This window comes from Pteropus alecto, unplaced genomic scaffold, assembly GCF_000325575.1.
Source record: "Pteropus alecto unplaced genomic scaffold, ASM32557v1 scaffold185, whole genome shotgun sequence".
NCBI classification, from domain to species: Eukaryota; Metazoa; Chordata; class Mammalia; order Chiroptera; family Pteropodidae; genus Pteropus; species Pteropus alecto.
In genome coordinates, this window is record NW_006438088.1 from 8012889 (window position 1) to 8040413 (window position 27525).

At 36.4% G+C, this 27525-nt stretch overlaps 2 protein-coding genes across 7 annotated transcripts in view; one reads left to right on the forward strand and one right to left on the reverse strand.

Moving 5' to 3' along the window:
* The window catches only part of REPS1 (RALBP1 associated Eps domain containing 1), a 71678-nt gene extending 61905 nt beyond the window's left edge, over positions 1 to 9773 (forward strand). For all 6 annotated transcript variants that reach the window (XM_006915367.3, XM_006915368.3, XM_025049281.1 and 3 more), the window contains 7 exons: positions 334 to 452; positions 1269 to 1333; positions 2933 to 3118; positions 4071 to 4166; positions 5625 to 5773; positions 6534 to 6639; positions 9503 to 9773. In XM_006915367.3, the coding sequence (XP_006915429.1) occupies positions 334 to 452; positions 1269 to 1333; positions 2933 to 3118; positions 4071 to 4166; positions 5625 to 5773; positions 6534 to 6639; positions 9503 to 9571 (790 nt within the window). In that variant the 3' untranslated portion in view covers positions 9572 to 9773. The remainder of the gene's footprint in view (positions 1 to 333; positions 453 to 1268; positions 1334 to 2932; positions 3119 to 4070; positions 4167 to 5624; positions 5774 to 6533; positions 6640 to 9502) is intronic.
* Positions 9774 to 9849: 76 nt separating this feature from the next.
* The window catches only part of ECT2L (epithelial cell transforming 2 like), a 55792-nt gene continuing 38116 nt past the window's right edge, over positions 9850 to 27525 (reverse strand). Inside the window, exons 12-20 of the mRNA XM_006915371.2 lie at positions 26846 to 26932; positions 24457 to 24671; positions 23292 to 23439; positions 21537 to 21610; positions 21279 to 21435; positions 20552 to 20617; positions 19260 to 19348; positions 13154 to 13326; positions 9850 to 11819 (exon numbers count right to left, since the gene is read on the reverse strand). Coding sequence (XP_006915433.2) covers positions 11692 to 11819; positions 13154 to 13326; positions 19260 to 19348; positions 20552 to 20617; positions 21279 to 21435; positions 21537 to 21610; positions 23292 to 23439; positions 24457 to 24671; positions 26846 to 26932 — 1137 coding nt within the window. The 3' untranslated portion in view covers positions 9850 to 11691. The remainder of the gene's footprint in view (positions 11820 to 13153; positions 13327 to 19259; positions 19349 to 20551; positions 20618 to 21278; positions 21436 to 21536; positions 21611 to 23291; positions 23440 to 24456; positions 24672 to 26845; positions 26933 to 27525) is intronic.

Sequence of the window (27525 nt, forward strand, 5' to 3'; positions counted from 1 at the left end):
ATAATATTACCTATAATTGAATTCAGGAAAACATTATACTAGTTTTACAGTCTACCTTGAATTCCTGTTAATAACTTCCTTTTCACATTTTTTGAAATTCTGTTAAATATGTAATTATACTTTATAAACAAGATTATTTGCTATGTTAAATAGCCATTTGTTTAGTGCACATCATAAACAGGACTGTCTTTATTCATTGTAATACTTGTATACCTACTTGAGAAAATGTCACACCAATAATATCTTCTGCTCCTTAGCCAACTTTGAATGCTTAAAAAGGAAAAAGCTCCAATATCAGTAGCATGACCGATTGTAATGGGGTGAATTTTGCAGGTCTCATTCAGGAACATCACCAGATAATACTGCACCACCACCTCCCCCTCCAAGGCCACAGCCATCTCATTCTAGATCATCATCTTTAGATATGAATCGGACCTTTACAGTCACCACAGGTAAGGGTTAGAGAATGATAGTATGTATTATCATTTTAACGTTAATTAAAGACACTTTTATTTTCTCTTAATGCATCTTTTTTAACATTTATGGGAAGAAAATTTTGAATTTAAAAGGTATCAGATGAGAGGGAATTTTTTTTCTTAATGACTGTTTAATATGCGTTTGAATTTAAATGGTAAAGATGGGGACCCGAGAGATGCCACAAGAGATTTTAAAAGAATAGTGTGGAAATATCAAGGAAGCAGAAAGCCAGTAGGTCTTAAGTTAGTTAAGTTGACAAAGGAGAGAGGAATCAAAGCTTACTCCAAGGTTTTACTTTCTGTATAACTGGTCATTGTTATTATGTGATCAAAATAGAAATATTAGGACAGTGGGTGGTGATGTCCTGTTTGTACATTATGAGTTTAGAATAATGAGGAAAAGAAGAAATGATCAACAGGCCACTGGACTTGTAGGCTAAGAAAGATTGATGTATTATTTGAGAATCATTTACATAGAAATGACAGTGAAATACTAATTAAAAGAGGAAATGTAGGAAGAAAACCAAGAAGGTATGGTATTATGGAAATGGGGGTGGGATGTGGGAGGAGCATGTCAAGAGTGCCTTGTTCAGCAGAACAAGAGAAATGAGGTCTGAGATAAGGCCATGAGATTTGGCCAGTAGGTCACATTTAGACAGTTATACAAGGTAATATATGCTTTCCAGTACTTATCAGACATTTTTAGAAATCTTTATCATTTGATCATTCAACCTGTTCTACTAGCAAAGTAATTATATATTTACTAAAAAGAAGACTTGTATATTCACACAGGACAACAACAGGCTGGAGTTGTTGCTCATCCTCCTGCAGTGCCTCCAAGACCACAGCCCTCACAGGTACTTCTCAGGCGTACTCATTACTAAACACAGTTATTACAGTGTTCATGATCACTTTGTCTGTTAGGTATTTGATTCTATTCTAGAATTATTTTGAAGATCGGGAATTAAATATTATTCTTAATGATCATTTAATTCAGGGAAAAATAAGTCTGATTTTGGAAAATAAGAAAGTGTTGGGTGACATTTGCATCCCTGCCAGGTTGAAATTGTTTTGATCTGCACACAAAACTGTTATGTTCCAGGATAGTCTAGATGATAGCTGTTAGTTTTATGTGACTAGACTACCTTTTACATGAATGAATTTAGTTGATTTTCTGAGTTATATTCTTAAAGTGGAGTTGGGTATTTAAAATACAGTTTAAAATACAGATTCTTAATCATGAAAGATACTAAAATTTGAATATTCCAGCACTTATTTTATCTAAAGTGTGAGCAAAAATATTCTTAACTGCAGTTAAGCTGTAAAACCCAGGGAGTTGGTCTCTTGACTCCAGAAATGCCTAGTGAGGAAGGCAGAACTGTATACAACAATTATAATAGAAGTGCTACAGTAGATACATTTATGAAATGCTTTAATACACTTTTACTGTCTAGTAAAGTCAGGGATCACATTGAAAATGTGTAAGTAAAATGAAGGAAGTAAGACCTACACACAAACTTGAAAGATAAAGTGTTATTTCTTCGAGAGAGGGCATTCCAGCCAGACAGAATGGCATCCACAAAGCCATAGGGGTGTGAGATAAGTCTGGCATAGTCTTCAAGGACTAAACAAGTTAGTACAACTGAAGTGCTGGGAAAGGAAACTGAAGAGGTGGAAATGGGGCAAAGCATCTCGTATCATTCTAAGAAGGTTAGAATTTCTTAAAGGAGATGGAAAGTTTTTAAAGGGTAAACGGAAGAGACCAGATTTATTCTGTAGCATTCTGTACTTCCTTTGTCATTAAACTTTTCTTACTCTCTTAATTCTTTGTTAACTTACCTCTCATCTTGCAATAGATTGTCAGCTTTATTGTTTTGTTCACTGTTAATATCTATAGTGCTTGACCAGAAGTAGATACTCAATAAATGTATTTTTTGATTGAAGATTTTAGGATTGATCTGGCAAAGAAGCAGAGGACAAATTGAAGGGAAGTACACTGAAGTATTGAGAGAGTAGAGCACTGGTTTTCATACTTTAAAAATAACCTTTTTAAAACATAATGAAACATTTTTAAAAATAACTTGTTTAAAGAACAAACTTGTGCAGTAGCCCAATTAAGAAAAAAATAGATGCAAGTGGAGAATCAGAGTAGGGCCAGACCCTCCCCTCTCCTTATGCACTTTCTTTGCAATAAGAATTTTGTAAAAGTATCTTTTTTTATTGAGGGATTGTCATCTTAATTTTTTTGTCTTATTCACTTATTTTTTTTTTTTTTTTGCTTTTTTTTTTTTTTTTTTTTTTTTTTTTGGTCCTAAGTGTTACTGTAGCTCACCTCCCTGAATTTACAGATAATAAAACAGAGCACCTTTATAGTATTTCCAAAGAAAAAGAGGGTACTTTGTAATACTGATTCACTCAATGAGATGTTCGTTCCTTTGTTTTAAACCGTTGTATAGGCTCCTGGTCCCGTTGTGCATCGCCCAGTGGATGCCGATGGCCTAATAACTCACACTAGTACCTCACCTCAGCAGATACCAGAACAACCAAATTTTGCAGATTTCAGCCAATTTGAAGTATTTGCTGCATCAAATGTAAATGAAGAACAAGATGATGAAGCTGAGAAACATCCAGAGGTCTTGCCGGTCAGTTTTTAAGGGCTTTCCTAATTTTCTGCTGTCTCATAGCCTGTCTGCAAACAGAGGAATCCCTAAAAGAGCAGATATTAGAGAGTACATCAGTGAGCAAAATATTTGCTGCCATTTCTTTTAGAGGATATATAGCTGTTGTATGAAAAGCACAGCCATCTAGTCCTGGCTATAACACTGCTCTGGGGGTTGTATCTTAATGCTAAGTAGCTGTTTGTGTAGTTTGGTGAAGATTCCATGTAGCAACAGGCTGTGGTTACTAGAGCTACACTCAAGTTTGTATGAGACTATGTCACTTTAGTTAGATGGACTTACAGACTATATATAGGCTGCCAAAATTTAATCTCGGCAGACAGTGTCATATGAAACTCTGTTTAATCCTCGTGGCAAGAACTCTAGGGATCCCTGATCTCACTAAACGTAAACATGAAATTGGAGGGACCAGAGGAATTATAGAATCTCAGTTCTGGTTTTCTCAGCCCATAATGAGCCTTTCTGACAGATCCAGAAATCTACATATATTTGACATACTTTAGACAAAGGTTTCTTCTAGATCTGACCCATGAGAATTTCTCTACTAGGCATTTCTTCAAACCTGTAACTTCCTGCCTCGCAGTGGGGCCACTGGGAAGTACAGGTGTGCACAGCATTCTGGTACTCATGCCCCCAGGGTGGATGCATCCCCTCCCCAACCACAAGAACTTCCCAAACAGTGTTACAGCTGCATCCTCAGTCCTTCCCCACACTCTAAGATCTATTACCGTCCCTCTTCTCTGCCCTTCAGTGGTAGAGAATGGTCATTTTACAGAGTTTTCTTAAATTCATTCTCATCTTCATCTCAGATTCCTTATTGTCAGAATGAATATTTTAACATTTTACTCATTCGTTACATATATATTTATGCACAATTATATATTTTATATATATGTAATAATATATTCATCTCTAGGTTGAAAAAGCTTCTGATTCTGCAAGTTCTCTTCGAGCTGCCAAAACAGATAGTAAAATTGAAGAAAAGACAGCTGCTAGTGCACCCGCCAATGTGGTATGCAAAAATTGTCTTTTATAATATTCATCATTTCGTACATATAAAATGTTATAAGAAGTCACTTATACTTTATAAGATTTTAAAGATGACAAAAATCTGCGAATAAAATTAGAGATCATCTAATCCATTCCATTGCCATTAATATATTTAATTTTTCTTAGAACAAGGTCTGCCTATTAAAAGTTCTAGGAGGCAATAGTCTATCTTAGTGTATGCCACAGGTTCTCAAAATTTATGTAGTATTACAGTCTTTCAGGTAATAAAGTAGAACTTCCTTATTGGTCAAATTTAATTTATTTTTAAGTAGAATAGGGAAAATTATGGACCCTATAACGTTAATGTTATACACAGTGCTCTTTAACTGTTTGAGAGAGAATTTTTTCTCCAACATTTTATGAAAATTTTTAAACATACAGGAAAGTTGAATTTTACATTCAACTTTAATCCTCGTGGCAAGAACTCTAAGGAAGTTGAATGTATATCAGTGTAAAATTGAGTGTACCATTAATATTTTACCATACTTGCTTTATCACATATCTCTCCATTCTTACATGTTTCAGTTATTCTTATCTGTCATTTGCATTTCCAAGTAAATTATAGATATCAGTACATTTTCCCCTTGAGAGAAAAATTTGGGTAATTTTTTTTTTCCTGTTTCATCCAGACAGTCTTAATAATTATTAAAATAGCATGTGTTTCTGAAAGTGCTTAAATTCTACTTTTTGGAAACTTTATTTTGTACTACATTAGTAGTTCTGTGACTATTTTATTTTTGTCAGCTCATGGCAACAAATTAAAAATAGCGCTTAACCAAAAAGATGGCGGTTAGGTCTTCTTTTTATTTATTAACGGGTCAAATCGGGTTATTGTAAATACTAAAATACCGTATTTAATTCTGTTGAAGACAGATTCACAGTTTTCAACAAGATGTCCACTCATTTTTAAGAGTTGTAATTATCGTGCATCTTAGTGAAGGGTTTTTAAGAATTCTCTAACTTTTTACTTCTTTATAAATTACTTTATCCATTATGACGATATATTCTTGTATTTTTGAGTAGGAAATTCTGTGGCGATAATAGATGCATATTTCTGGAGGTTCCCTTTTATATTTATTGAACAGATATATATATTGACTATGTATCATATTATGTTAAATCTGTTAATATTACAGTCTTGAGTCAGATGCAGGCCACAAGGAACTGATGTTTATTTTACCTTTTTTAAAAAATTGTCTAGTGAGGTACATTCATGATTGTGATGCCAACTAGGAACATCCTTTCCTGTTGTAATTTGTTAGCTGTTGATTCAAATTATAAATTGTTTTAAAGTAGGCCAAGTAACTTTTAATTTTTGGAGAATAAGCGCCTTAATGAAAGAAATGATGTTGACAAAATGCTAAGCAACAATGAATGTCTTCAAGAAATGCTCAATATTAATGGAATTCTTGTTTTCTAGAGCAAAGGTACAACACCTCTTGCTCCACCACCTAAACCTGTTCGAAGAAGATTAAAATCAGAAGATGAATTAAGGCCAGAAGTCGATGAACATACACAAAAGACAGGTGTCTTAGCTGCTCTTCTTGCATCACAGCCCTCTATTCCTAGGTAATCAAATCAATTCCTAAACACATTTAATTACTAGGAATAAAGAGCACAGCAGTTAAAAATATCAAATGGAAAGAAATTATGGTTAGATTAGTTCTTTAGTTCAGCAAAGGTTCTTTACTGTTGCTCTTTAAGAGTTTTCTCATTTACGAGTTGCTAGAATATTCCCAGTTTTTCCCCTTTCTTATTATTAAGTTCAATTCCAGTTCCATTTTAATACAATATTGCAAACCCGGGAGCAAACATAAAAAATTAGTAGTGTAGAGTAACACTGATATTTTAACTATCTTTCTAGACCCAGAATTGGCAAACTTGGGCTCATGGGCCAAATTCAGCCTATGGCCTGTTTTGTAAATCCCTTGAGCTGTGGCTTTTACATTTTTGTAAAAAAGAGAGTGAGAAAGAAGAGAAGGAGAAAAGAAACAAACAAACAAAAAAGAATATGCAGCAGAAACCATATGGCCTTCAAAGAGTAAAGTATTTACTACCTGGCCATTTACAAGAAAAGTTTGCTGATAACCTGTTCCAGACCACTTTAAACTCAGGTGGTTGTATAGAATGGTAATAATTAAAACAATTATAAGTAAGCTTCTGAAGCTTAGATACTTACTTTTGGCCACTGAAATTGAACAAGTGAGGTTAAGCTATGCTAATAAGGCAAAAGATGCTTCCTCTGCCTTGTAGTTTAAAGATGGATCAGGGAAGAATGGAGAGAATTTAAAGAAATGAAGGTAATTTTTCACCCTCTTTATCTTCTCAGGTCTGTTGGGAAAGATAAGAAAGCTATTCAGGCATCAATTAGACGCAATAAGGAAACCAACACAGTTTTGGCCAGATTGAATAGTGAATTGCAGCAACAATTAAAGGTAATGTAGTTTCTGAATATTTGGGAAGTTCCATGGACTTAGCACCTCAGAGTTGAACTGGGACTTTGCAGTGATCCAGCAATTCCTGCGGTAGTATGAAACTCCATGTAGCAAGAGACGTGTGTATCTAAATTGTTTAATGCACCTTTGAATCTTTTAATATTAACAGGAATTTTTTTGTACCCAATTCTGATATGATTGTCTTACCCTACATATATAAAGGGCATCACTAATCCTATAATGTTCCTCAGCCTTCATAATGAAACCCAAGAGAAGAAACATTGGTACCTCCAAGATCACGTACATGGCTATCCAGATTCTGTTTAATTCTAAGATGATTTGAGTATTGTTGTCTTATCCTTTTATCAAGATAACTCAGATTCTATTAAAGAGACTTAAACAGTTCTAAAGAAGAAAAGGGACGGGGAGGGGGGGTGGGAATCAGATCTTCTTGCATGTGGAAAAGATAAGCCTTAAATAGAAGTGTTTATCGCCAGGGTGTACTCCTCTATCATCTATACTTGAGAGGAATGGGTTTATTTTTCTCTAGCCATAATTTCTTTTAACTCCTGTGAATAAAAATTAACAGCCAGAATCATTAACGGTTCAACGTTATTAAGCATTTATGTCTTATAAACCAGTGGTTCTCAAACAATGTGTATTCAGGTAATCTGGGGTCATATTAAATGCAGATCCTGATTCGTATTAGGTATGGAGTGGAACCCGAGAGTTTGCATTTCTAATAAGCTCCCAGGTGTTGGAGATGCTGCTGGACTTTTGGCCCCACTTTGGGTGCTGTGTTGTAAATCACAAAGATTAGGAGAAAAGAGTCTGTGGAAATGTAAAATGAATGCAGAGTTAGGTCATTCCCATAACATTTTGTTCATATCCCTCATCCAGCATTTATCACAGTCCTGGAATTATTATGTGTGGCACTTCAGTCTCTGTCCTACTAAACTAACTCAAATCATAATTTCTGTTTAGGGTGACCAGGTAACTTATTGTCCAAACCAAGATACTTTTGAGGAAGAAAGAGGCGGGGATGTGTTAATACTTAGACCAGGACATTAGTAGTAAATTGGAATTGTCCTAGAAACTTGTAAATTTTTGTCTCTGTCCCCCAAACCTAGCACATGTTAGGTCTCTAGGGTTCCCAGACCCAATTCCAACGTTGGGAGGTGTTCCCCACACACCAACAAACAATTCTCAGACACCAACACAATTCAACTGAATTCTGACACTATCTGTCCAGAGATAGCATTAGGTTCCACAGGTTAAGAATTCAGTCTACAAGAGAGCCCCTCACAACACACTTCAGATGCCATACACAAGCCCAGGCTCTTACCTGTGCTTCTGACCAACCAGCTATAGATGGGAGATTCCAGTGATGCCCTCCAGCTAAGAATGCCGACCACAAATCCAAGTTGTTACCTGTACTGCTGACCAACTGCTGTAAATCAGGTTCCTACAACCCCCTCCTTGGGTGTGAGTAGTTTTCTAGAAAAGCTCACAGAAGTCAGAGAAATGTGTTACTACATCACTGGTTTATAAAAGGTTATAACTCAGGAACAGTCAGATGGAACAGATGTATGGGGCAAGGTATGTGGGAAGTGGGCGCAGAGCTTCTGTGCCCTCTCCAGGGTATCACTCTCCCTGCATCTACACCAGTTCCCCAGTTGGAAGCTCTCCAAATCCTGTCCTTTGGGGTTTTTAAGGGAAGCTTCATTACATAGGCATGAGTGATCAGATCATTGGCCATTGGGTCTTGATTCAACCTCCAGCCCTTCTCCCCTCCTTGAGGTAGGGAGTGGGACTGAAAGTTCCAGTCCTCTGATTGCTTGGTTGGTTCTCTTGGCAACCAGTCCCCAATTTTTGGGTGCTTTCCAAAAGTCACTTCATTAACATAAGACTCCCCTCCCTTGGGAAATTCTTAGGGTTTTAGAAGCTGGAGCTGTGTAGGAAGACCAGATATATGTGAGAAGTATAGTTGGGTCATCTGAATGACCAAATGTATGTTTCTTACAAATCACAATATTACATTAGGCATTTGATAAATGTCTGTTGAATGGATGATATTCTTGTATAACTCTGATCAAAGAAGATACTTTGTAGCTGTTCTATAATTATAGATATAGTCCATTGAAAAGGACGAATATAAAACTAAAGAAAAGCTTTTTAGTATAATACTGAAGATGAAAATTTTTTTAATGTGTGTTTTTCTGAAGAACTAAAGAAAACCATAGAAACATGGATATAGGAGCTATTTTAAAAATCACTTTTGTCATCACTGAGAATAAAAAATAGGAAGTATGGTAACCAATAGGAAGAGGTAGTTGTGGTTAAAGCATGATTGAGAAAAAGGAAAAAAAGGAAAGATAAATTAGAATTTTCTGGCTATCTGAAAAGACTGCTCACAATCAACAGTGATTAGAAATTCTAATTGCAAAATAAATTTTTTCATGAAACTGAAACTCACAATGAGGTTCAGGAGTTACTGTGACCAGATGTGATCACCAGGGAAAGAATCTATGTTAATTGACTCATCTACAGTTACTGCAGGGAGTATGCTTCGTGCAAGATTCATACATTAATATCCATCATTTGCAGATATTGGCTTTTCTAATAGTTAAACAAAACATTTTATTACGCTAATATAATAAGAAAAACATTTGAGTTATTAAATGTTTTAATATTACATACACATAAAGAAACTACATTTCTAAAGTAAAGTATCTTTTTAAATCTGAACAGCTGTCCTTTTGTCTTCTTAACAAATTTAAGTTGTTTTCTTGATGCAAAGCTGTTAGATGTGCCATCATTTTTATATACATTGAAACTTAACTTGGCTTTGCATCTTTTTCAGGATGTTCTTGAGGAGAGAATTTCCCTGGAAGTTCAACTGGAACAACTTCGACCATTCTCTCACCTATAAGCCAATTGCCGTTAACTGTGAACATACCCATTTTTAAGCAGTTTTGGGTTCGAGCCAATTTGGAGACCCAAACATTCAGCTCACTGCTTAATTCAACATTAAATTTTATGATTCTGTTTTGCCCTATATGTTCACCATTGTATTTAAGTACCTTTTATTTTTTAATTTCAACAATAAATGGGTCAGGATGACTTTTTCTGGAGGGTATATTGTGTTTGTTGACATAACCCACCCATGTTATTTCATAGCATCAGGAATACAGAACATTAGTCCATTAGACTTATGTGATCAAAACTTCACACGATTTGATTTACAGAATGGGCTCCTCTATACATCTCAAGCACAGACTCAGGAATAATTTGTAAAAAGAGACAAAATTAAGTAAACTCAATTTGTCTTTTAGGTTAAATGTTTCACATAAAGCACCTATATTTGTTTTGTGAAAATTTTTAAACCTATATTTGTTTTGTGAAAATCTTTAAAATTAGTTTCCTATTTAATTTTTAATTTGAAAGAACTATATTGGATGAGCATTCTTCACCCATAAGCTCTGCAGTAATCATCATTCTTCTGGCATCATGTGGTACTTTTTCAGACTTTTGCATGTCAACATGAGGGTCAGATTCTATATTTTCTTTATGAAAATTTGATCAGTTTCACCAGTGACCTAAAATTTTTATGCATGAGATTTTAATTTAGCAGCAAATAGCTATGAAATAGCTGTGAAGACAGACCTTTCTTAATTGTACCCTAAAAATGAAGGGAAAGTTTTCAAACAACATAAATACCATCCACTTGCAAACATCGCTACTTCTTGCATGATTTATGCACTTAACTCTCAACAAAAAGCTTACACTCATCAGTCTCTACAGAGATCATTTTTCAAGTAATATGTTTTAAACTTCTGAGGACATTATTCACAAAATAAATGGAAATTCCTTACGATTTTTAGTTTACCTTCAACTATCTTGTCACTTATTCTTTCCCACATAGACAGGTTTTTCCTATTAACAAAGAGTGTGATGTGTGTCCTAGTCAGGATGATACAGTCTTAGGATTTGTTTTATACCATTTTGGTCGCATTTGTAAATTTTCATTCATTGCTGACTAACAGCAGATGTTCCCTTTAATGGTTTATTTTGTCTATAGGACCATAAATGTAAAACTGCATGGATATATCATACAGAATCAAAAGAGTAATTTTACACTAATAAAACAGCCTAATATTTTAAGTTTTGTACAGTTTTTAACAATTTAAATTTTTAAGAATTAGAAGAAATTTATATTTTCATCGTTGAAAAAAGAAAATGTTTAAAATGTTCACAATCCTAAACTGTACTAATAGATTTTATTACCTTAAAGGAGAATATGAAGCAAAAAGGAAACTGACAACAGAATGCTTCCAAGATTAATGTAATTTTTATCTACCATTAACTAAATAAAATGTTATTACTACATATATCAGCTAAAGTTTCCAAGTGGCTAACAGGTTATAGCTTCAGTTTGTTAAATAATTAAAAGAAGGCTTTAAAGGTTCAGAAAATTACTCCACCTATTTTGCTGTTTCTCTGTTTTGAAACAGATTTGTTTTAATTTCTTCATTTTTATGCATCTAAATTCCATTACAGGCAAGTTTTGCTACACTTCCGTTTATTTTTGTTTTTTGGAAGTTTCAGGGTTTTTCTGACAGCTTTCTAATTTTAACAATGTCACAAATTTTTAAAGTTTCTGATTTGGATGGTCTAAGAATTTAATTTTGCAACCAAAGAACACAAAAATTACAGAAAACTTTTTAGTACTTAATAGTGCTATATTTTTAATGCTCTCTGGAAGAGTACATTTATATTAAGGGTATATGTGACAAGTTTTTGAGTAAATTGCCATTTATGTTTATACATTTTTAAATCAGTATTTCATGAAAATGTTAAAGATGATTGGAAAATCAACAAATTAAAATGTTTCTAGATGGATCATTTAAGAAACACTTTTCATTCTGATTTTTTTTATTAGATCATGAAACAAAACTTTATAATATCCTTGTTATGTCATAGGTTTTGTCATTCAAGTAACTCTATATAAATACTGTCCATGAAAAGTAACTACTAAGAGGTGGTTTAGCCTCACTTCTCCATAGCACTTCTGATTGCACTTTGGAGTACCGACAACCACAGGAACTTATCATCCTCGACTTCTGTAGCACAAATCCATTCATGGTTTGGACCTTGAAGAATAAATGCATTCTTGACATCTGTAAAAATATTCGAGGTACACTAATTAATATTTGCAGGTAATAAAAGGAGAAAATGTTTTAAAATTCAAGAATTGACCAAATCTTTAAAAAAAATTTTGAAAATGAATTCAAACAGATACAAAATATTTTTAAAGAAATTCAGATACAATTCCAGTTTAGTCTATAACTCCCCAAAATTACTGAATAATTCAAATGTTATAACCTAGAATAATCTTGTCTTTGTAATAAGCAATTATGTTTAAAGAATAAGTGATAGATAATGTAATATTCTTTAATTCCTTGTCTTAGCCACTCCAGAAGGAACTGGAATCAGTAAAGGTATTTACTGAGAGTTGTAGAAGAGAGATGCTGAGAGCTAGACCTAGACCTAGACAACCTTGGTATGAGGGCCAGTGATAGAATTAAGCCATCTACTTAGCTGAATGCCCACTGTCAGGTTACATAATGATGTTTTAACATAGGGCATAGCTGATTAAGGGGAGATGAAAGGAGACACTTTTTAAACATAACCAGCGGTTATAAGTAACACCTATTTTGTCTGTCTTCTAGGTGGAAATATTTATTCCCACATATTTGGTGTTCATTTTTTCTCAGGCCCAGATTTAAAATGGGGTGGAAGCTAATTATAAGCAGTCCTTTTAAGATTAATACATTCTCTGAGGTCTTGGTTCCAGCTTTAACTTTAAATCCTGTCTTTATATGCAGTGAAAAAATATTGGAATGAGAGTGCTATATTTAAGTTGTCTAGCCTAACAAATATAGGAAAGATACATAGATCCTTAGAAAGTAGAGGGTAAGAATAACTAAAAATAGGCACAGTACATTTAGGTTTAAGTAGGAATTTCTTTGTAACATGATATTTCTATTGAGGTTATGAATGAAACGATTATTACTAAACATCCTTTACTCTCAAATATAAAACTAAGGAAGAAAAGATATAGTCAAATCTGTAATACTTAACCGTAGTAGAATGGAAATAGATAAAAATCTTAAATCATCACATCAACAGAGTAAAGAGTAGTGTTTAAGGACTCCAGCTCTTCCTGTCAAACTGCTTCAAAGAATCCCTTATGATGATGTGGGGTCATGCCTCCCTTCATGAATTTTGAAAACTTTTATTACTATCCAGGGTGCATGTTTGACAATGCCAGCATTCCTTTCTTTTGCTATTTCAGGTAGGTGAAAATTTAATGAAATCTTAAAAATATTTGGGGAATTATTTGCAAACTGCAAATTATAATCCCAGTCCTTTTCTATTTTAATAGTTAATGGGCTTTACATAATATAGCTTTCAAAAGGTATTTAACTCTTGGAAGGAAAAGAATACATACATTTGGAATCTGGAATATCTTCTACGAGTAACCTATGAAGGGCCACTGATGCAATGAACTGGTAGGTTGATTTTGAAGTCCTTTCAAATGGAGTATGAGAGGTGCCCCGACTAGAAACAAGCAGTGCATCGTTGAAGAGGAAAAGACTGAGATCGTGGGTATGTTCATAAAACCTGTGTTAAAATGGAGAAGGACAGTTTTAGAAGGGTTACATATACATGTATGTGAGCTTTGTTACACAATTCACTGTCTTTATGTTACAAGACAATAGTCAAGACTTTTGCTCCACTACAGCCCTTTTGAATGGCTCACTGAAGTTTTTGGTATAGTTTACCTCCTGGATTGAGTAGTCCCTTACCTGTCTCTCAGACCAATACTGTGGGTGGGGTGGGCCTTGGTTCCGGGTAGTGATTTGAGCTTGCCCATTGGACAGTATTTATTCAATGTGAGGAAAATTAACATTAAACTTTCCCTCCTTGATGACATGAATCATGCTAAAGCTGTATCTTTTTAACTTTTGTCAAGTTTAGTATTTTGTGTTTAATGTATTTGAGCAATCTTGGGGAAAAAGCATTTTGGTTTCATCTTTAAAGGGTAACGAGTTGGGGTGGAGAAAAGCAGGAGAACCAGTGTGGCCCTAGGTATCTTAAGTAGAAAGCAAGGAATAGAAAAGCATTTAACTTATGTAGGAAATAGAAATGTCTCATTTTGATTGGGTGGAAATTGGCATGTGACTTAGTATACCTCTTCAGTATGAAAAGTTAGAATTAAGTAGTACTTCATTCTCACCGAAGTTGCTATCATGATCAAACGTAGGCATATTTACCAATAGGCAAAATGTGGTATCCTCAATCTCCATCTATTATCCACTTTGTTGTCTGTCGTCGGAGCCAGGTCAGGGTGTTTGGTGGTTTCATTGCACTCTAGTATGGGTTTATGTTGTGTGAGTAAACAAGAGCATCAAGTTGCGTGCTATGGAGGAACTCGGGGGAGCCCCAACCCACCCGGAGTGGCTAAGTGAAGCAAGCTCTATGTTTTGATGGAAAATAACTAAAAGAATTATTTTCCCTTAGAAGCATCAAGCAACCCTTAGTTACCCTAAGAAAGGGGGTCAATTTACTGGCTTGTTCAGAGGAATCCACACAGTTTTAATAAATGCTAAAATGACATCAGTCCATACTATTCAGCAAAATGGAACAAGTCTGCTATAGTTTAAATTCTTAATGCCATTCTAGAAGAGTTTTTAGTTGCTTACCTATTGCATCAGCCAGTCAGAGAGATGAAGTACCTAACTTCTATAGATACATAAAACTTTAAAAAGAACTTTTAGAACCTAACCTTTGGCATGAATACACAACAGTAGACCACTGGTTCTGTGAACTAACATGAGCCAAAACTCTGGCCGTCATCATCCACACTCTGACTGGTAGATCATAGTGGCTTTTGGGTTTCCCAGGATAAGAGTCAATTCAGAGCTGGAGTCCAGCATCCCTGAGAAGTCTGGGTTTTTCCCATTTTCCAAAGCGTAGTTGCTGTGGTAAATGATTGTAGGTCCCTTTGGATAAAGCTAAAAGGAAAGTTAACTGTGCATTTGTGGCATTATGGTAGGGTTTTTTTCCTCAAGAGGACTCTGGGTCTGAGAAGTGGATGGCTCCATTTGGTGATTCAAAGCTCTGTTCACCAACCCTAGAGGGCTCCACTTTAGTACCTTTGGGGACCCCCATTGGAAGGGAAAAAAGCATACTAAAAATCAGCAAGCTTAGTCACACCTGCTGGTCTAATCAGTAGTTAGAGCACTGAAATCTGGTTTTGAATAATTCTAGACCAGCACTTGTTCTGTGACCTTAGACAACTTAAGTGCAGATTCCCCATCTGTGACATGGCTGCAGTCTTCCCTTCCTCAAATGACTCTAAACATTATATCAAATGAGAGAAGTTAAAATGTGGTAAACTATAAAGCCTTATACTCATGTGAGTCGATATTGTATGTATAAATATAAGCAGAGTTTCCTCTAAGTAGAAATCTCTAATGAAAATCATGGGAATGGCATTTCTTGGATTTTGTGTTATTTTCTAAAATGACAGAAATCAAGGTTGCAGGCTACATATGGTGATACCTTTTGGAATATAAACCGGTTTTGTATTTACTTAATTTCAAATACTAATGTAAAATTGTTTATATTTATTCTTGGTAAATCACTGATATGGTACCTATTTATATATAAACACCTCATAATTAGAGTGTAAATAATTAGTATTCTCACATTATCCTCAAATTCTAAAATGTGCTCCGTGTTGTTAAAACACGGAAGACAGATGTGTAAATCCTAGTAATTGCGATTTCTAGATTCTGGTTGGACATGTAAAGAGCTTGGAAGTAAGTCATCACTTCCATCCTCTCGACAAAAAAAGCTAAAAAACTCAGAATCAATAACTCTCCTTAGATCTGTAAACAAAAATCTGGAGATACCTTTTTAAAGAAATTTTTTAAAGAGTTTGTTTATTCAGGTAATGATATGAAAATCAGGTAACATAGTCCTTGGCATGAACTGAGAATACATTCCAAAATGGAGGGGATAGATTAGGGTTTATAAAGGCAAAAGTTGTAAGGAGCTGATGATCAAAGAGGTGGGTTGCTAGGGGAAACAAGATCATAAACCTACATCACTTGTTTTCTGATTGGTGGGGGCAACTAGACTTTCAATGGTTGGCTGACTCTGATCAAGCAAGTGGAGTCTTGAAGTGGGAACAATGGGTAATATATGATTAAACATTTATCAAGTCCTACTGTCAGCCCAGGCCTGTAGAACAAAAAGGCTGTTTTGGATCACAGTTATAGTACAGGCAGTATTATTTAACAATGATGCAAGGAGTATAATTTATCAAATAGTGCAATCAGCGTGGGGGAAGGGAGTCTGCTGGCTCTGCAAAATGGCAAAGTTATGCTCTGCAAGCAGCTTCAGAACTCGAGCTGCAAAAAAAAATTTAGGCCACAAGTAAGTAAAGTTATTCTAAGTCCTCAGATCCAGCAGAAAATCAAGGTCACCAGATAGACCACTACCCTAAAAGCTGGAGAGACAGGTGGACAGAGAATCACAGTTTACTGGAAGCAGAAACTGCACTGGAGCCAGCATCAGGTAAGAATATTTAAAGGGTAATTGACTAATTGCTAGAGACTGTGAGCTAGTTAAGCAATTAAAAGCTCTGGAGGCTTAGCCTTAGAGGGATCCCCTTCCTACTTGCATGAGTTTTACTTCCAGGAGGCCCATCAGGTTCTTACTGTGAAGATCTAAGAAAAATTCTCATTCTTTCCTATAGGTAGGGGAAAAGTAACCATTCTGAAATATGTCCAGAGAGTTCTATTCCTAAAAACAGCCTGCCCTCAAAGGAAACCATTTACCAGAACTTAGACAACATGAAGGGAAATACCCAGCTCCAGATCCCTCTAGCCCTCCTGTCTTGTCTTAGAGGTGAAAAACAAAAAATGAGAAGCATTCGAGAAGGTCATAGGCCAGGGGCACAGGGTCACAAAAAAACTGAGACCAAGTCATAGGGCTGTAGAACTCTTACCTCTCCCATCATGTCTTACTGTCACATCAACAAGATTCCTTATAGTGACAAGGGATTACAGCTGAAAAGAATTGCAAGGCTCAGACCCTATTTAAGGGATCTCTAGAAAACCCAGTGACAACACGGGAGACAAAAACTAGGACACCAGAGAAACAGAAGCCTCTGATGCCATAGCTAAAATGAACAGTATAATACAGGCTAACATCTAGCCAGGTAAACATAAAACCCTACGCTAAAGACATACTTACCTCAGTTCCTTTTACCCAATACATCATTTCTGACTTTAAACAAAAAACTACAAGGCATGCTAAGAATCAAGATAACAGTCTGCTAAGACAGGACAAGCCTCAAAGCCAGACATGGATATGGTAGAGATTTTGTAGTTATCTCACCAGGAATTTAAAATAAGTATGATAAATAAGTTAAAGACTTTAATGGAAAAAGTGGACAGCCTGCAAGAACAGGTGGGTAATATAAATACAGAGATAGAAAGAATAAAGAGAAATTCCAGAAATCAGAAACACTAAAACAGATGAATAATGCCTTTGAGAGAGGTCATCATCAGATTGTACATAGCCAAGGAGAGAATCAGCGAGCCTGAAGATATGTCAAAAGAAACTTAACAAACTGAAAAGAAAAAGAAAAAGAAAAGAAAAGAACACTCAAATGTGAGTCAATTACAAAAGGTGTCACATATGTCTAATAGGAATATCAGATAAAGTGCTGAAGAAAGAACATCCAAACCCGTAGAAGAATCATAAGAATTTATTTCAGCCAAATTTTGAGGACATGCCTGGAAACAAGATCTCAAAGCATGGAAAAAATGCTCTGGAAAATGGCAGTTTTTCAGTTCTTTTTATGTATTTAGAATCAAAGGAGAGAGCGTGAAGAAAGTTTCATGACATCCATTGGTGGTAGATTAAGGAGTGAGAGGCAAAACTGGGAAAGCATATCACATTTAAACTGCAGAAAATCAAATACAAAGACAAAATCTTAACCCAGAGATTAAAAAAAAAGGCTTCACCTGTAGAACAAGAATAAGAATTACACTGGACTTCTCTTCTGAAACAATGCAAGCAAGAGTGGAGTGAAATAAGTATTGAAAGAAAAAGCCTGCCAACCTAGAATTCTGTAGCCAGCAAAATTATCCTTCAAAAGTGAAGGAGAAATAGACTTCCTCACACAAATAGAAATTGAAGGAATTCATTTTCAGTAGGCTTACCTAGCAAGAAATGTTAGAATTTCTTCAATGAGAAGGAAAATTATATAGGTCAGAAATTCGGATTTACACAAAGAAAGAAAGTGTTTAAGAATGAATCCACAAAGGATAAATTCTAATAATAAAAAAAAAACCTGAAGGTAAAAATCTAATAATCAAAAATTGTAGCAATCTCTAGCATGTGTCCCACTGTGACGGGCCTGTTTAGAATTGGTGATTTGGTAGGTAGTTTCCTTCCATCATTGTAGCTCTTTTTCTATTGCTACTAACCAAAACAAAAGAAAACAAACACTGTGGCAATGAGAAAAGTGACACAATTGTGTTATTCGGTTTTTATTTAAAATTAATTCTAGGTGGGCGTAGCAGTGAGAGACCTGATTTCTTTCAACTACCCCACACCCTGCCCTGTGTCACTGAAATATTTATTGAAGTAACAGACAAACCAATTTTTATTTCTTTTATTGGAGTTGGACAAATTAGAATTAGTTTCTCTCTATTTGGTTGCTATTTGTTGAATCATCATCTTTGCATTAATAATGAGAACAGCTTGGCAAACAATTTCCTAAAGTGGAGATCAGCAAACTGGCTCCACCACTTTATTTTGTAAATAAAGTTGTATTGGAACACAGCTATACATATTCATTTATGCATTGTATTGTTTATAAAGATTGTATTATTTGTTGTGTATTGTATTAGTTATATATCTGCTTTTGTGCTGCATTTGCAAAGTTAGGTAGTTGCCACAGCGATGATTTGTTTAGCAAGACCTAGAATGTTTACTGTCTGATCCTTTATGGAAAACATTTGCCCGTCCTTGTTCTAAAGGAGATGGAACTTGTTTATGGAACTTGGCACACCCACCATCTTTTGTTCTTACACTGCTGTGAGCACTGTACAAACTAGATAGTGAGACCTCAATATAATGATGGTCTTATGATGAGACCTTTTAAATACTGACCTCAATAACTATCTGAGAATAATAAGTTAGTCTTCTCTTATAGAAGAGCAGATCATTCGTGTGATATCCCACAACACTTGGATCTCCTCTCAGGTGGAAAGTGACCAACCTTTAGAATTTCTGCTTCTATGGAGTTTGTGGCTCTGGCAGAGACATTTTAGTTTTTCCCATTCTACCCAATAGCTGCCTAGAGTGGAAGAAAGGTGATAAAGCATCTTATCTTGGGAAGTGGGGGCGTGTAATTTTTCAGTTCAATACACGGATTTATTGCAAACTTACAATATGTCAGACATTGTACTGGATTGTGAGTTCAAGATGAGTGAGACACAGTCACATCCATAGGATAGTTAAATGTTTACCTTAAAGAGAAACTTATTTCCTCATCACAGCAATGAAGCTGGGCTACATCTTGGACCCTAATCAGATATCTGTTTACTTCTGATAGAGTCTATGAAATAAAAAAAAAAATAGAAACATGTAAATTTTTAGAAAACATAAACCATTTAGAACCATTTTGTAACCCAGAATATATGTGTTGATTAGAACTCAGTTCAATTATGAAAAAGCAAATGTTTTTATTGTTTATAAAATAGGCTTTCTTTGGAAAGACCACAGAATTGATAATGAAAATTATATTTTAGGGTGTTGTCTATTTTTTAAACTACTAAAATTGTTTTATTTATTAACGTTTTCCTAGTGTCAAAAATAAAGTGGAAGTGGGTTGAGTAAGAAGCAATCTATTAAGAAAAATAAGTGAATGAATTGTTACAAATTAAGTTAGGCCCTGTACTGATGTAGCCATGGAGATGATCACTTCACATGAATAGGGATCCAGAGACTAAATTTCAAGATTTTGGACTCTGTAATCCAGTCGACTCCCCTTTCCCTTGCTTCTCCAGTTTAACCAAATAAAAATAACATCTTCAATCAATTGATACTTCATTTCAATGTAATTTACATATTGCGTTCCTATTATATGCCAAACTCTAGAAGACAGGTAAATCACAGCTTATACCTGATAGAATTCCCAGTCTTGTGAATAAAGGATTCCAATAAAATGTGACAGATGTTTGGGGTGCTGCAGAATACCAAGGCAGGGGGAGCTCGCAGCTGAAGATGTTGGGGGAAACTACAAGGAAGATGATGGTTGGACAAAGCACAAATATGTGAGGAGAGGCTAACATTACTGGAGAATTGCGAGTAGATCTGTGTGGTTTGCAAGGCAGTAAGAGAGAAGGTAGGATGAAACTAGATTATGTTCTGTAGGTGACAGATAGCCAACAGAGAACATCTAAAGATTTTTTCAGGTATCCTCTGCAAAATCCTATACCAGGTATCATGCACAGGGAGATATGAAACAATAGAAGACACGGCCCCTTTCTTTAAAGGGAGTCATGATCAGTTAGTACCAAACAAGGAGCTAAGACTACAGAAACATTATGGGATAGGGTCAAGCCCACTTGTGCCTCTCCTTATATAGCAGCATCCTTGCAGATAAGAAGGATGTAAAACGTGAGAGCTTGTCAGCACCAGGCACACAGCGGGCATTCAACAGATGTTAGTTGATTTGAAATCTGTGTGTCTCCTTTTGCCAATGATATGAGATTTTATTCATGAGCACGACATGTAGCAAGTACATCAGAATACATACAGGGCACCCCCAGATGGTTCTCTGTATGTCTGACAGCTGATCTCTCATGCTGATGTTTTGCTTCATCTAGAAAACAAAGTGATTTGAGGCAAAATAAAATTGTGAAATTTTTATACATAAAAATAGATTTAAATATTTTATGGCACTTGAAATAGGCCTTGGTGTTTTCAAAAACTATAATAAGAATCTCAATTTCATGTACCCAATGTTTTAAAACAAAGAGACAAGTGATAAGACTATTCAAAAAGAATCTCTGAGCAAATGTTATCGGTTTACATTAAGCCTGGACACATGTGCAGTATGCACATCACAATGATATTTTCAGAATGAGTACTGTAGTCCAAGATGCTAAGCTCTTTCAGAGAATAATTTTAATCATAGTACTTAGGCAATAAATCTAATACATTAAGAAGTACTTTCAGAAACAAAAGATTTTACTTATTTTCTTTTAGTTATCTAGAAAACCCAATCCGAATACCCCATTCCCCAAATTTTCATATTAAGAAAGGTTTTATTGTACTTGTACAGTTATCTGGAAACATTCTATCTCATCTGGTTTGGCTTAGAGTAGATGCCATTGGTGCTCAAAGTCTGAACACAATAATTTCATATTAAAAGGCTGAAAGACTTTGAAAAACACCACAAGAGGATAAGGTATTTCAAGATCTTTGAGTTCGAGTACCACAAAAGCATTTCTAAAGGACACAGACTCTTATCAGCAACCAACCTGATCTAGATAACCTTTATGTTTTTTGATTTGGTCAATTGCAGTGGTCAAGTCCCCACGGTCAACATGTTCTGCAGGAGTATGAAGTCTCAGAGCGTAGAGAAGATTAATATATTCTTCAGACCTTCGGGATGGGTACAAGAGCAGCTCCTGCAGGCTGTGTGAGGCACAGAGAAGGGAACTCCAGTCTCTTTGTGAAGGTCAAAGAATGATGCGCTGTCTCGGGGTGCCCCAGCTGTGCTCTCCCTCAGAACTTACCTCAACATTTTGGTAACAATTGTGTTATCGTGCCTCTTCAAGAAAGCTCGGAATGCTGGTATCATTTCTTTGCACTAAAAGTGAGCATTATATTGTCAAAACTTTGCTCTATAAGATAACTGTAAAGTGTTCTCTTCTACCAGCAAACATGATCTATGAAGCACTCAAAGCAAGAGGACAACATCTACATCTAATCAAAGTAGTATTAGTACTATCGGTGCTTACTAATATACGAAGTATAGTGTATTAGTTGTTATACCATAGACCTCACCCTATGCGTTAAATTTAATCAGCACAGACCAAAAAAAAATTTTGCAACCAGGTAGGCTTGGATTAGAATTAGAATTCTAATCTAATTCTACCTAATTCTATGTGATCTTGTCAAGTTACTTAACTTCTTGGAGCCTCAGTTTTCTCGTGGATAGCATACCTAACTCTTATGGTGGAGGGAAAAAAAATCCTGTCCACAAAGTGCCTGTCATACAGTAAATGTTATTTTCTTATAGTAAGAGACTATTAATGGCATTTACTTGTAATAGGGCTGCTGATCATGTGTAACATTATAAAGACGCCCCACTGTATTGAACATCTGTTTTAAAATGTATTCATTCACCACCATTAGAGTACCCAGGAAATTACCTCATTTTTCTCAGTGGGTACATGCCTAAAAGATGCCAGTAATACTAATTTCTAGAAATCAAATATTCATTGATTTCAATAATATTAAGATAAGAATGAGTATGCACAACCTATGCTAGCGAAACAGATATCATTATTACCCATAACTATAAAAATTTTGGCACCAATTTGTTTCTGACAGTATGTGACACTTTGCTATAATTCTCGTCCTCATGGTCAGTTCTTTGAAATTGCCTTAGTCATGCAATTTTCATATAATCGAGTTGTCCAGCAGTGTCAAACTCTCTAGGTGGGCTGGGAGGAGCGCAACAAAGGGGAGGTCTGAGGTCAGCAATCGTTGTCCAGAGGCCACCCAGCCCTCAGGCCTTCCCTTCAGGGCCTCGGTGTAGAGAGGGAGACACAACCAAAAGGGACAGAGTGGACACTGCCACCAGGTCACAGGTAGCCTCTTCTGCTGCACTTTTGATACAAATTGAGAAGGGAAGAAAGTGGGATCTTATTGTCATCAGAAGAGATCCCAACAAGAGCAGCAAATGATTCAGAGAGAACCAAATATTCTCGCTTAGACTACACATGGCATAAGTCACAGCAGGGAAAGTTGTTTATAATGAACTCTCTACAAAACGTAAGACAAAGAAATTCCTTATTCAAAGATAGATTTCACAAACTGAGTATCCTTATTCCAAGAAACATATGGATTAATTCCTTTTCTTTTTAAGAGCTGAACGTGTCAAGGTCACACAGGACTATAGTGGCAGAGTGGATTCGGAGTTCACAGTCTTGCTTCTACCTAATCATTAACATTCCCCTGTAACTGAGTCACAGGATATCTGCAGCAGATGGAAGTCTGGCCATTTGTATGAGGATTAGTTTAGTCCAACAATCACTTCCTGGGCCCTGCTATATCAAGCACTGAGCTGGCCCCTAGTGATACAAAATTTAATAAGTCAGAGTCTCCGTCCTCAAAGAGTCCGCAGTAACCCGGAGGAGGAGATCTGGAAGCTAAGAGTAGGGAAGAAGTCTTTCGTATTAATTCTAGTCCTTTGGATTGCACACAAAACTTTCTTTCAACCTCCGAGTTCTAATACATGTCTGCATGGTAACCGAATCATTTACCTTCTCAATAGTTTTCAGAACAACAGGATAATTGTTGAAGAAATTGGTGTAGATGTCCAACTGGCTTCCAAACTTTATGAATATTTCTCCCACACAGTGAGCTGGGCTCCATTCCTGCAGTCTGTCTCTCAGGTTATCTAGAAACTGCCTGTAATTGGAGAAAAGCATGACCATGATATATTGGCCAGTGATAGCCTATAAACTTAAAAAATAAATTAGCAGTCATTAGTACAGCCTGTTTCAGCTAATCATTTATGGCAGGGCTTTTGTCAAATACTTTTGTCTTGATACAGAACTACAGATTCGGCAGGAAGGGAGAAGCTGGGAAATGAGGAAGTAGGTTGACTGTGGTGGAATCTCACTTATTCACCTTAAGTCCTTGAGTCAGGACCCCAGACTGGCCTCTACAGGCTGCCCAGACTGCTCCAGTCTCACATGGCCAGGCAGGCAGGCAGACAGCGGAAGGTTTCTTACAGTCCTCAGAGCAGAGTGCTCAATCACTTCGAATGTCATTACCTTCCCTCGGCCCATTTCCCTGTGGATCTGAGGTTATCCTTCATTCAGCCATCATAGGCCTTGAAAACTAGGAGAGGCCTAGTTCAACCTCTTCATTTTGTAAGGGTTAGGGCCCGCCAAGGATAAGGAACTTGTTCCAAGTTATCTAGGGAGTTGCTGGCAGAGAAACACAAGCTCAGTTTGTCTTAATTAACCATCAGTGCAAATAATCACTTTTCTCTGTGTACTACTATGTACTGGAAACATGTACTGTTATTAAACTGATCTCCAGCCTTGGGTTCTCTAAACAAAGTATCCCAGTGACTTAATCCCATTAAATCCTTTCCTTCCTTTCCCATTCCTCAACTAAACACTGTTGTTTTGTCTTTTGTATGATCGATATATTGAATATAGAATCCCCAGTCACTGAACTCCAGTCCTGCTACCATGGCTTTGAACTGAGTCAGGAAATAAGCCCTTAAGAATCATCACCATGGGTCACACACAGCCCAGTGTCAAGAATCCCTTCTCTTCTGTGAGATGATCAGAGTCCCCAAGAAGGGCAGAGAATAATGAGCCTTTGCACATCTTTTGAAACATATAAACATATAAATGTGGGTTCCCCCCACCACATAATGAGTATTTCAGAAAATACCTATTCAGTGATTACCTGTTGAGACTTAAAATGCGCAGAATATCCGAGAAAATGATCTGGATATTTGCGGTGCTCAAAATTGCTCTGTTTGATGACAGTGCTGCTTTCAGTGGGGTTACATAAACATCTCTCACAATTTCCATCATCTGCACATATTTTCTCTCACTCTGTAAGAGTTCCCTGACAACTCTGGTTCGTTTCGCAGCCGAGTCCATCTGGAGCTTTCTTTCCTGTAGGAAAGCACTGAGAACTCATGGGGAAATCATGATGACTTTCCAGGCTAACAGCCTCAGAAAGCCTGAAAGTTGAAGGAGATGGAGAAATAGAAGTATTAAGTAGCCAAGCACTCACTCTGAGACCCCCTTTCTGGCTTGTGACATGCAGGGTTGAAGGGAAACTTGATAGGGGACTATGGAGGACCCCACTCACCATTGCGTGTGCCCAGTATCACCAAATAGCCCTGCACATCAGGCCAGTGTGATGTAGTAGAAATGGGACTTTGATCTTGGGTCTTGAGCAGGGCAGACTGAGACTACGTTTATCTATCTGCCCATTTGAGTACATGCTTAGTGTCATGTGCTAGTTATTGGCTGTACAATGACGAAAACAGAGTCCTGCCTTCAGGGAGGTGGCACTTGGCTTGTCCACTCTCATTCATTTCCCTATTTCTTTTTCCCAGTAGTGTTTTATTGATTATCCTGCAGACAGAAGACTGAGATGAGCTAGCCCTCTTACTATCAATTAACTTGCTTCCCACGGGAATATTATGAAATATGATAACTCATGCTCCTTTTTTCAGTATTTAGGAACAAGTACCTAACTTGGGAACTGTGAACCCATCTCTCCAGGGTGACTAGGTTGCCAGATGTTCTATGTTGTCTATATTTCAGAGTCTTGTTTTATTTCTTAAGGCAGAGAGAAAAATCATGTGTGCTATGTTTATATTTGGAGAAATTAATTTTCATTACTGGGACTAGGTAATTCTTTTATCTGTACCTTCCAAAGTTGTAAAGAGCATCTTTACAATATAAAATAATTAAAATATTTAAATTTCTAAAATTTAATGGCCTTGTACTTAAGCCTAGAACTATTTATTACTCTTAGAACAAAATTTCCTCTTTTCTCTCCAGCCCTAAGTGTGCCCCAGACTGCCCCAAATAAAATATGACCATAGTAAAGCGTAATGCCATGTGATTTTCACCCAAAGTAAGTCAACCAGAAGTTCATGAACTAAAATTAAAATGTAAAAGTAATTTAAGAGAAGAAATCGAAAACTCACTCTGTTTGAAATACTTTAAACACACTGTTCTTGGTTAAGTTTTTGTCTTTAAAATACATGGTCTGTATATAATGCCACTTAGATATATCTAATGAGTTAAAAAAAAAAAAACAAAAAAACAGATCTGTTGGCAGTTGGCTTGCAGCCTTTATTATATTTTATGTGTATTTATGTATTTTTTAAATATTGGAATTAACCAACTTTTAACTTTTAGTTGTCAAACCTTTTGTTGTCTTAAAACTGTTGGCAGGTATTATTACCCACAGTTAGATTATGATAGAATACTATCATATTCACTGCATTATGTATATACTCTCCTCCTTGATTATTCCTGGGCATGGGTGAGTGACGTCCATGCCAGCAAGATCCACGGTCTGCACTGTCTGCAGTAGGTAGATTCCCCCAGGGTGTGGGCAGGCTGGGCAAGAGCCTCGGGGCTGAGGTCAAGGGCACAAGATTCCAGTTTCTTTATGACACTTGTCTGACCCTAGAGAAGTCACTTAAGTTTCTAACTTGAGTTCCTTGTCTACAAAAGGTGGTTACTAAATCTACCTTACAGGATTCTGCAAATGAAATACGATAATAAATGTGGACATAAGTTGAAGAAATGCAAAACGGCATGCATATACTGTGCGTTAGGGCAGATGGGACCAGGCCTCTGCTTATACCACAGCCTCTTCCATGCACTGCCCTTTCTAAACGAAAAGACAGAGCCCTAAAAGTTATATTGATTAGATTCAACATTTGAAGCTGCACCGTAAGTTGGTGGGCTAGTTAGAAACCATGAACCTTTATGTGCATGTGTCATTTCTTTAAATGCCACCTTAGCGTCAGATTAGAAAATATGGAGTAGCAGCAACGGCTCTTGCTCCCACGATATCACCTGTCCATCCTCTTGGCTCAACTTATTTTCAGACAAGGACTTAATCAAAAGAAAAATCTACTGATTGGATTCCCCCCAATTACATTTGGGAGGTTTTTTCCCTCCTACTAAGAGAAACTTTCAAGAAAAAAGAACTAACCGGAATGAAGCCTGATGTGTTTGTCATTGTTTGTTTTGTTTTTTGTTTTTTTGGTCAGGAGCAAAACAAACGGAAAATTCGTATTAGGTAATCCTTGGCTTACCAGCTGAACCAGCTGCTCAAACTTTAGGTCATTTTTGCTGACACTTGATTTTTCGTCCTGAGGATTGTCTTCTAAAACGTTTCTTTCCTGAGGAGTCAATGCAGATTTGGTTATTTGGAGGCAGGCCTGGGCGTGTCTGAATGCCCATTCTGAGCTGTGTCCACAGGGGGCCTCTCAGCCTCAGCCGCCACAACAGTGCTCCCTAAACACAGTGATTCAGCACTTGACACACTTGATGCCTCTCTGAAATTCAATTTTATGTTTTTTTTTACAAAAGAACCTCTCACTTCGTTTGAACTACATGATACTTGAGAAACTAAAGTCAGGGCAGCTCCCTTTCCTCTGGGAGTCAGGGGAGGGACGCTCTCTTTAGAAGCTCCTTGTGGGCTTAAGGAATCTCACGCAGTCCCGGTCACCGGCCTCGGCTTCAGCTCTGCTCTGTCTTCTGTCAGCAGAGGGCAAACAGGTTATCTTACTTTTAAGATGCCGGAAGAAAAAGCTCACAGCACTTTATAAAATTCGCCCCTTTTTTCACCTAGTGAAAATGTGTCAGAAACAATTCACATGCTCCTTTTAGACCTGTTTCTACATGTAAAGATGGCTTACTTTTTCTTCATCTTACCTTGTTAATTATTCTTGGGGCTTCCATATAATTTAGCACATTAAAAAAATAGCTCCCT